An 11001-nucleotide genomic window follows, 5' to 3' on the forward strand; every position below is an offset into this window, starting at 1 on the left:
AGCCCTCGTTTACCATCGCTCTGTGCTCCTTTCAGCCTTCTGGGCTTTGCAGGCACAGCCCTCCAGAAACACAGGAATTTCCTGTAAATTATGTGGGATTGGACTAAATGCATGTCTGAAGTTAAAAGGATTAGAACTTAAATTTGTTCATTAGTTTTTCTGGACAGCAGTGCAAAATGTAGAAATCATGGGAGCATTGTGTACATGTTTGCATAAAGCTGCGTGTGAGCAGAGAGGGAGGGCTGCCTGTGTGCTTGAACGGCTGTGTGGCTAATTTTTGCCAGTTCTATTAATTTGAATGTGATAATGCACAAATCCTGCTTGTAAGAAGGCCAACACTCCTGTCATGTTCTCTCCCTCTCGTAGCTGCGACAATTAGTTAATATGTGCATCAACCCGGATCCGGAGAAGCGCCCAGACATCACCTACGTGTACGATGTAGCGAAACGTATGCACGCACACACTGCCAGCAGCTAAACAGCCAGCAGAGCCCGAGGAAAGGAGCAGGAACAACCAAGTGCTTTAAATAAATCAGCCCACCTCTCCGCCTSTTACACCAATGTAATTATTTGAAGCTTACTGTTGTGCTTTGAATTGTAAACCAATTTATATACAAGCTTTGTTGTTTTCTGTTTATTTCTGGGTTTTGTATTTTTTACTAACTCGCAGTTGTACAACCGATTTAAATGCTAAAGGGTCATTTTAAGATACCGTGAGCCACTGTTTCCATGTTAGTGGGTTCAAGTATACTTTCTGGAAGAACAAAATTGTATTCAGTTGGGCCTCAGTTCTAAAACACAGTTGCACTTTTGCACAAGATACAGATATTGGGCTTATTATCAAGAAGCAAAATGTCTGAATCGCTCACCTTTTTAGTAATTTATGGAAAGTATGAATCAGCACCGTTAATTTTATTTTAATCTTTGTTCTAAGAGGAACATAATTATTACAGGAGCTTATTGTGCTTTATATTGAATCACCGTTTGTAGTTCTTGCTGTAAAAGTAGACAGGTGATAGAATTAGCTCTCTGCTTGCCAAATGCAATGAAAAAATAGTTTCAGAAAAAATTATGCTGAAATTTTTGTAACATCCCTTTTTGTTTTGTTATTCTCTCATAATACACATGAAACATTTGTTGGAGGTTTTCTGGGAAAATTTAAGGTGTTGATTCAGCGATGGGGTCGTTTTAATAGACTTGTGCAGCACTGCCCTGGGGCAATGGGAGTCTGCATAGTTCAGTCTTAAAACCATGCAGATGCTTCTTGTAGCAAATAAGGTTCTTTTGAGGCTGTCATTTGARCAGGTCTGATTAAAAGATGTGATGTCTAAGCTACAACTTCCCAACTGTTTGTGTRTATGTCACTGTTTGTAGATTTTTTTGTTTAAAATAATTTGAGTGGCCTTACATATATTTAAATTTTAGTATTTTTTTCTAAATACTGAAATCTTTTGGCAAAGATATAATAGTCTAGTATAACACAAAATGTATTCTACCTAAAAATATGATTTTTGTATACTRTATCCTGAGACTTAGTTTTATATTTAGCAAAAGTAAATTATAGCTTTTAGGTTTAAGAGAAAGTTGCCACGCCTTAATTTGGGAAATAAYTATATATGCAAACTGTCTTACAGATACTTCATTAGTTGAAATGCTGAATATTTTTGTTAGACCTTAGTGCCTTTTGGGGTAGGCTTGTATAATATTTCCATAGTTAAGGAAGGAGTTTGTCTTGTTTTTTAAATGTAGTAAAAATGGAGAATGAAATGAAATTTGAGTTTCAAGACTGAGCTTTTTTACAGAACTGTTAAAACGTAATTATTATCAGTGATAACAGCTAAGGAGCTGTTATGGTCAGTTAAATATTTTTTTTAATGTGGGTAAAAAGTTAGTTTGAATAAAAGCAGCAGTATGTACATACACATAGAGGTGCTAGATGCAGTCACATCCCTGCATGCTCAGATTTTTTTTGCTTGTTTGTTTCTCTGTGCAGCTGTAATTTTTATTTGATGTAATGCTCAAAGAATAAAAATCCATTTGTGGAATTTGTGTTCAAGGGAGGTCAGGGTTGTTTTTGGTTTTGTTATTTTTTAAAACTACAAATACTATGGAAATTGTCTTTGGCAAAAAAAATGGGAGTTTTTGAATGGTATGTGCCAGATCATCAGCTTAATACATTTTTAATATGTTTTCTTCCAGATTTTGTAGGACAACTTCTATGAAACTGTAGTTTTCCTTCTCAGTTCTGTGTGCATTTAATCTTATAGGGCTTCAGTGGAACAATTTGTTGGACAGAAGTATTTGAGAAACTTTGGTTTGTGTTTAGCAACTGCTAGATTTGTTTCATTTATTACATGGTTGTGTAATTTAAAACATGATGGTTATGTTCTATAACAATGTTTCATGTATCATAGAATGAAATGCTTTGTATTGAAAAAGGCAGCACAGTATTTGCTTTACTGCCAGAATTAGCTCCTAAAATGCATAAGTACTCAAATAATTTTTTGTTCTGAGATGTGCTAGACTGTTTAAAAAATAACCAGAAACAACCCAAATCCAACACAGGCTATTGGTATCTAATATTATGCATCAARTATGGAACTTCTCCTGAAAGAAACTGCTAATAGATACTTCTCCCCTGGAAGGGTACGTGGAGTAAAAGAATCATGAGTTAAGAGTTAGCAAATGTGCATACTTCAGCATTTAATTTTTTTTAGCCATGTGGATTTTTTTTTTAGTATTTATGATTAAATCTTGTGCTGAGGAAAAGGAATAGTTGTTCCTGCATTATAATCTATGAAATGAATGGTGCAGATGACTCTGGTACCAAACTCTATAATTACAAAATGTGGGTTATTAAAACTGCTTACATAAGTGGGGATTGTAGAATCTATACCTAAAGTACCTGGTAACATATGAAAATGCTAAGTCTGTTACAACACTGCAGTGTATGCTATGTGCTTAGCAAATATTTTCTTTTATAAACCGCCATTCTATCTTCATATGTTGATGATATTTGGCACTATTTATTTTCAGCTACAGCATTACGTGTTTATTTTCTTTAAAGAGAACATGTTACATTTCTACCCAAAATGTCTGACCAGCTGCTCCTTTTATTTCAGTAATGCTCCAGTGTTAACTTGTGTCAGGAGTGAACTTTGTCCTTTGAATGATATTGCATAAAATCTCCGTTGTCTCGAAAGCTCCCCTGCTGTGCAATAGTACAATAGAAATAAAACATATAGATATGAAATATAATGTAAAAATTACAGTGTTTCTATGGGATTTTTTAAACTTGGCTTTTCAGATATATATATATATATATGTTACAGTAAATGCTACTGCCTATCTTGTGGACATCTTGCTGCTTCCAGTAGTTCATTCTAGGTGAGAAGTGACTGTAACAAAAGACACTACATTAAAAAAAATTAATGTTTGTATTATTTGTTTAAAATTGTCTAAAAATACCACATCCAGTAGGTTGTRTGTTTTTATCTAAAATCTGAAACTGAATTTAAAATTACTTTCAGACCATATGAAAAAACGTGATAAAGCATAAAAATAACAGAGAGCTCCCATTATTGCCCTAGTCCTGTGAGCTCTTGTTTATATGTAGGCTGGTTTTTATGTAATTTCAGTAATTTTGAGTGAACCACATCTGCACACATGAATAAACAGTAATCAATAGGGTAGATAGAGATGACGAGTTCAGCTCACTTCTTTTACTCTCTGCATGCCACGTTTGCTAGCAGGGAATAATGTGGGTTTTTTCCCCTCTTCTGTTGCACTCCTAATGATCCAGCTCCCAATTGTATGAGCAGGTAGTAGAAGTGTGTTGTCTTTTTGTAATGAGCAGAAACTTTAAAAACATGCCAGTGTACCAGAAGATGAAATGCAGTATTAGAAGTGTCTGAGAAGGCTGGTGTTTTATTCATGCTCATGATTAAGAAAGCCTTAGAGTGAAATTCTTGACAGAGTCTTGGAAATGGAGAACTTTTATGCCAGTGGTTCTCAGATAGCTCTGAGTGGGACCCAAAATCGCAGTGATGTTTGTTTTCAGCAATCTGTCTGCTTAATCTCTCTTTGCTGTTGTACAGTGTGGTGAGAATCTGAACAGCTGAATTGGAATGCTGGTGAATGCTGCATTGGGTGTGTGAGCCGGTGGGAACTGGAGGTGATGGGAGCCGGAGTCAACAAAGGYCTTCAGGTCTTGGTTTGTGAAGAGTTCAGTCTGGACATAAAGGTGCTGGATGGCAGAGGTCAAATCACTGTTTTTCCATAAYTTTTAATATTCTTTAATAGTCTCTATCTGCTCCAACAGTCAAAATTTTCCCAACCCAGCCCTATCCCCACATTATCTAGCCAGTGGCAGTGTTGGTCTTTTGAATTTCTGATCTCTGGTTTAGTCTGGGTGAGGAACCAGATCTTCCTGCAAAGGAGRGAAAAAGAGGTGCTGACCCTGCTCAGTGGAGTGTTTCTGAACATGACTCAAATATAGTTGTTTAGGGTTGTTTTTCAAACTTTATTTCCTTCTCTGAACCTTAGTTCCCTTCTCTGATGCTTTTTAAAAAGTGTTTTCCATTCATATTCACTCCTAAAGTTCTATGACTCCTGTCTCTGCTTCATCAGTCCTGTTGCCAGCTCTGCCTTCTCCCTGACATGAAGTCCCCTGTGTCTAGTTTTCCTAGTGGTCATTWGTTTGCATCTTCCTTTGTGACTTTGCTAAACTCAACCCGTTTCTGTCTTTTCATAATCTGTCCCTCCCCATGGGCAAGCCCAGTTCTTTTCTCCCAGTCAGTACTTAACTCCATTGTTCTTAATGCTGTTTCTCCAGCCCAGTGCTGTGATTTCTGGTTTTAGACAGATTTTTTCACTGCTTCAATCATTCCCATGACCTTGTCTTTACTAAATACTGCTCACTTTATTATCTCTCATTTCTAAATTCCCTTTCTCTGATCACTACCTGCTCTCTTTCAGCTTATCTGTCTTTCTCTCTCCTCTACCCTGTCACTCACTCCTTTTGGGATCTCCAGTCTATTAACCTTTTTGACTCCTTCATCTTCTCAGCTGCCTCCTTCCTTCATTGGTCTCACTTCTTYTGACTCACTGGTCTTTATTTTTATCTGTATCTGCCTCTCTGTACATGGTTTCTTTGGCTGCTTCTCACATTGCCCTGTCTCCATTCCTCCCTCCAGACATTTTCTCTTGTAATTTCTTAATTTCCATTCCAGCCTTTCTGAATATCTGAAGAATGTGTCAGCACAATACAGCTTTGGACTYAGCTTTGCCTTACCTGCTTTAATCTCTTCCCAAATGGACTTTTTAACCACTTTTATTTCACCTATTTCTTCTTGTTGAGCTTACTTGCAGATCTGCTGTTCATTTTAGTTCTCTATTCATTCTTGATACAAAATCTTCAGTCCTGATTTTTTTGCATGACTAGATCCTTTTCAAAATTGTTTTTATTCTCAGGATCTGTTTCTGAGCAAAGCTTTTCTGCCTCTTAACTCAAAAGTTTGCCCCTTTTATTTCTGTATCTTTTATGCCTCTCGTTTCCTTGAATTACATTTTCCTTCACTAGCAACCAAATTTCTCTTTCATCTGTCTTCAAGGGGGTGGTATCCATCATCCGATGTCTGTTTTTTAATGCTTTGTCTTTTTTTCTCCCTCTCATCTGATTTCATGTGCCCGAACACCCTCTCTTCAGTTTGTTTTTGTATTTTTTGTGTTACACTTTATTTGAATGCCCCAAAAATCCAGTGCTTCTCCCCCYTAGTCTGGTTCTCCCATGGTTCTATCTCCAGATAGAACAGGCTCAGACCTGTTCAGATTCAAAGATCTAATTTTCATCTCTGACTGCCTCTAGACTATTTTTTAACATCCCTGACAATTTTACTTGCCTGTTTTCCAAGGCCACAACCTTTCTATCTCTGACACTTCTCCCATGCCTGTGTATCAAGTCTCAGAGTTAGATGTATCAGAATCCAGCCCTCTTCASTATCTGTGTTCTTTCTTATCTTTTATCTTCACTCATTTAACCTCTGTGTCATTTTGACTTTTTTCCTCCCTTCAAAGTATCAAAATTGACAGGACTAAACTGTCATTGGACTTGCACTGTTTTGTGWGCTGAAGAAGGCACTGCACCAAATTACTATTTGTTTTGTGTTTAAAGAGATCTGAATCCCACAAATCTGGTCTTATTTCAGTACTGTAGAGGTGGAATAGATTCTGTTTTCTCCAARTACTTTGAAAGTCCTTGAATTCGGACCTTTAGTTTTGTGTCTTTTCAGATAGRGATTTTTCCCTTAATTGCTTTGTAYTGACTGTGTGTAACTTCGTCTTGTCTCATTCCTGCGCATACAGTTAACAGTTGTTTTCTTGTTTTAGCAAKTTGATTTTAGTCCTTTTAACTATTSCTTGAAATAAGAACTGCCTGAGAGCTTCCCTGGCTGGACCCAGTGTTGGGCACAACGCTCCCCTTTGTTCCCGTGCCACCTAGACCCTCTAGGTCTAGGGCTGAGCTCAGTGCTCTGCTGCTTCTCTATCCATTCTGCCCTAAAATGAAACCAAACCAAGCCTGCCTCTAGTGGGTGCATGGCTTTCTGTTTAGGTGCACAGTCTGACTGCACACTCCTAGCAGGCTTTCAGAGGTGGGAGGCTGTATGCTTGCAGAGATCCACTGTTGGTTGAATGGTCTGGCCTTTGACTGCTCATAGTTATTCTCACTTACGTTGAGACTGAGAAACAAAATTCTCTGTAAAACCCAGAAGTTTGGTGTTTTGAAAGTGGGGAGTGTAGAGCTGAATGTCAGATTTGGTGTGGGTATACACACATTCATTGAATTTTTATTTGCACTAGAGTAATTACTTTGTTTTAGAGAATCAGTTGYTTGCTGGCACAAAAAAAAATTCTAGAAATTGTCAGGTTTTATATTTATTCCTTGTTGCCTGTTTGTATCACATAACATTAGTTCTTCTACAGCTGCCTTAGTGATGGGTATAAGCCTTACATCTTTTGTCTAATTGCAATTTTCTGTCACATGGAGTGAAAAATAAGAAATTAYAGGTACATTGAGTCCTTTCTGCTGGTTCCACTTGCTTTTCATTTAAGCCTCTTTCTATTCTAGCAATAGAAAGAGGTCTCAAACAGGAAGAGAAATGGTTCCCAGGATAGAATAAAGATGTTAAGGGGTTCCTTACTTCCGTTTCACCTCCCAGCCCTTCTTTGGCTTCCCTGGGACACTTGCAGGGAATATGGCACTGCCAGTGTATTGAGGGTCAATAGAAACTTACTCAGTGTAGACAGAATATATTCTAGTTAAAAATTACTAGGAATTTATTTGGTATTCTTATACAGCTGAAAATTGCAAATGTGTAAAGAGCAATTAAAAAAAATCTGTGTTTGCTGTTACAAAAAGAATTTTAAATCACGCAAAGGCCTTTTAWTGTGGTATTGGTATTCTTCTGTACACTTAATTTGCTGCTTGTTTCTTTGATTTCAGTCATGCTAGACTGTTGTAAAGATGATCATTAAGATGAGTTATTTTGTTGGGAGAGGGGAAAACAGAAGGCATTCACTGATTTGTCTGAGTTTGGCTGCTAATTGTGCTTGAATCAAATTGTGTGATTCAGAGTGGAAAGGACCTTGAGAGAGGTCTCTAGTCTGGCTTCCTGCTGAGAGCAGATTCAGTGCTGAATTCAGAGCAGGACTTAGGCCTTCAGCAAGATCTAGAAAACCTCAGGGGATGGTGATTGTGCAGCTTCTTGTGGGCAGCCTGCTCCAGTGCTTCATTGTAAACCTTGTTTGCCTTACATGTGGTCTGAAACTCCTCGGTTACAAGTTATGGCCATTCTTTGTTCTGCCACTCCTCAAATGTTCTTTATATTGCAAAAATGGTAAGTCAAGTGTTGGAACAAAGAGAAAACTTAGGATGTTTTATTTTTTGAAAACTTGTTGCTGACAAATAATTCGCGTAGTACTTCTGCATCCTGTATGATGTGTACACTGTATTCATTTGCAATTCGAGTGTAAAATAAAACTTTTGGCAGTAAAACTTGATACAAAAGTTCTGTGGTGTTTATGGCCTGGATTTTCTCAGTTATTGCCTTTCAAATCTCTGTGTTTCCTGGCAGATCACAGTTCTGCCCAMCTTGGTGAAGCAGGGAAGGTGGGAAGCCAACATGGTGATTATGGGAACTCAAGTTTTAAAGTCTCAAGTGTTGGTGAAAGCTTGCCTGGAGAGTAGTAAACAGTAGTTTACTACTCAAAACAGTAGTTTTGGTAAATTTTGCCCTGTATTAAATGAGAACTCAAAAATTGAAATTTCCGATCACAAACATATTGGGAGTAAGTAAAGAATATGGCAAATAGATTCAATTTCAAATTTGCCAAATTCTTTGAGGAAATTGTTTCTGTAAATCAAGAATAATTTCTTGATGTTACAGAAATACTTAACAGTTATCAGTGTGATAGGAGGGTGATGTGTGTCATTGTTGTACTGGAGCTTTTACAAGGCCTATGTTCAATTCAAAAGTAAGAAAAGAAAAGGAGTGGCAAATGATTCAGAGCTTTTACTCTTGTGGGAGAATATTTGAGAAGGTTATTTCATATTTCAGGATTCAGTAGGCATTTTTATCAGTAATAATTTTTGTTCCTTATTCTGGAACAAGTCATTGTTTTAGATTGTGATTTTTTCATACTGTGATGTGTTGGRAGTAAATGTACTGCTGTACTTTTCCCCACTGGAAAAGCATTTTTCAGAGGTGTAGGAAGTGTAGTTGCACTGATTTCAGCCTCCAAAGGAGGGTGTCTTGCTTGAGTCTGGTGTGAGCAGTTAAAATGCTGCTGCCTTTGGCTGGAAGGCAGAAGCACTGCTACACAGCCATAAGACAACTTTCTGAGGACTACCTTAAAAACCTTTACTGAGTTGGCAGGAAAGAAAGGGATCCTAAAATGTCGTTATTGTGGAGAGTGTTTTTATGTTATGGCCTGTGAGACAGACTTTGGAAATACGGGGCYTCCAGCTGCAGGATGCACTAGGCTAAATTAAGAGAAAAGGCTCCTTTCTCCTTTAGCTRAGAGGTCTGTACTGCATGTTTGGGGCTGAAATACAGCTGAACAATCTTGCCTTGAGTGGGAGACTTTCTGTAGGTTCTTTGCTTGGAACATCCAATAATAGTAAATCAGTAATTTGAAGAACCTTGTAAAGTCATCTTGTTTCCATCTTGTTTAGTTGTTCCACTCCAGAGCTTACATGGATACAGAGATGACTTCAACTGCTCCATCCTTGTATAACAGAAATGGGACAAGGGTTCCCCTGTTATGTGGTTGTATTTTCCTGTGGSGTTTTTTGGTGTGGTGGTTGTTATTTTTTGGTGGCTTTTGTCTGTTTGCCACTTCTCGCCTTAAAACAGTAATAAAAATTGTTCCATACATGTGGAATTTATATACATTTACACATACATAAACAAGACTTACAAAACAGCATTCTTCTTTGTGAGAGGATCTGTCGTGACACAGATTTTCTTGCTGTTGGCTGCCCTTGGCTGTCACGCTGCCCCGTTGTGAATGTGAGAGTATTTTCTTTGTTCAAATCTAAGGACTGATCCTGTGAACATAAAATGCAACGTGTACACCTTTAACAAAAAATCCTGCATACTGCAAAACGAGGCAATTATTTGCCTTTTCCAGCCCCTGTATCCTGTGTGTGGGTACCTGTGGTAAGTGTGGCCGGGAGCAAGGCTGGTGCTGGCTCCAGCATCATTAACTGGGAGCCTGCTGACACTGGCCATTGATCCAGCAGCCAGCACGGGGCCTCTGGGCTGCTGAGTTTCCTCCCCCAGCTCCTGCTTCTCCCTGGGGATARCCAGTTGGAAGGAATGACCCACTTGCCTCGAGTTTTAGAAGCAGTGGGCAGTTYGCTGTGAATTGTCAGCTCAAGCAAAAGGGCAGAGGATCATGTGGGTGACCCTTACCTGTTATTGGTGTTCTGTAGCTGTGGCGCTGGGCCATCCCTCACAATGTCACAAATCCCAAGAAGACCTTGTGAAACTCCTCCGATGCAGTAACTAGAAAGCTGTCATCTTTTAAAGTTGTAAGATCCAAAAGGGCAGTGATTGTTTTGAGCTAAAATGCTTTTAAAAAGAAGTTCTGCCTGTGTTCATGATATTAGGCAATCTATTCATAAAACTGCATTTTATTTGAAAATTGCTGTATGTTTTGTTTTCTGAGAGTGCACATGTTGATGACAACAGTCCCAGATGGATGTTCAGGTAAYATCCATGAAATGGAACATATTGCTTCTCATAGGTACCATATTCTTCCCATTTATTGTTTCTTTCAGTCTTGGATGCTTTATTTAAGCAGCACTGCTAACTCTAAAAACTGCCACAGATTTTATAAAAGCAACTTACACATACTCTGTGTGGTATGAGAACTTTGTGTATGTTTTGCAATTAGTGACTTGACTTTCTTACAGAAAAATAAATATAAATTAATTACGGTTTTTGCGGGGGGGGGGGGGGGGGTGGTTGGTTTGAGTAGGAGTGTCATTATTGTGATCAGAATCCCATTGTAACTAAGGAGTGTGTCTGTGGGAGAATATTTTCTGTATTGAGCACAGGTACCTCTGCAGTGTGTTGCCTTACAGGTTGATTTGGAATGCTGGCAGCCATTTGCCTGCAGCAAAGCACCTTCCAAATGTATAACTTTACTGCTTTATGGAGCKCCTGTTGGAATTTGGCCCATTTATTTCCTTGTGATATTTAGTTTCTGGATTTGCATAGGACCATCCAGCTACTGCTAAAAGAATTGTAGATCATAATTGTAATTTATTTCGCAGTAATTGAGCATAAAATTCTGTGCTTAAAATGCAGTCTTAGAACACAACTTCCTTTTAAATCAGACACTGTGGTTCTCTCATAAACTGTAAAATATGGTCAGCGTTACATCTTTACATACTTCCTAGTTTTATGTAATGAAAACTTAGAATAGAAATCCTGTT

The 11001-nt window shown here is 38.1% G+C and overlaps 1 protein-coding gene across 5 annotated transcripts in view; it reads left to right on the forward strand.

The window, feature by feature from the left end:
- The window catches only part of NEK7 (NIMA related kinase 7), a 68666-nt gene extending 58169 nt beyond the window's left edge, over nucleotides 1-10497 (forward strand). For 4 of the 5 annotated variants that reach the window (XM_057364236.1, XM_057364237.1, XM_057364239.1 and 1 more), the window contains exon 10: nucleotides 367-10496. In XM_057364236.1, the coding sequence (XP_057220219.1) occupies nucleotides 367-477 (111 nt within the window). In that variant the 3' untranslated portion in view covers nucleotides 478-10496. Of the gene's footprint in view, nucleotides 1-366 lie in introns of all 5 variants that reach the window. The other variant, XM_057364240.1, reaches the window with a different exon arrangement.
- Nucleotides 10498-11001: the final 504 nt, after the last annotated feature.

Source organism: Malurus melanocephalus, unplaced genomic scaffold (assembly GCF_030028575.1).
Source record: "Malurus melanocephalus ecotype Western Australia unplaced genomic scaffold, MMel_1.1 scaffold_37, whole genome shotgun sequence".
NCBI classification, from domain to species: domain Eukaryota; kingdom Metazoa; phylum Chordata; class Aves; order Passeriformes; family Maluridae; genus Malurus; species Malurus melanocephalus.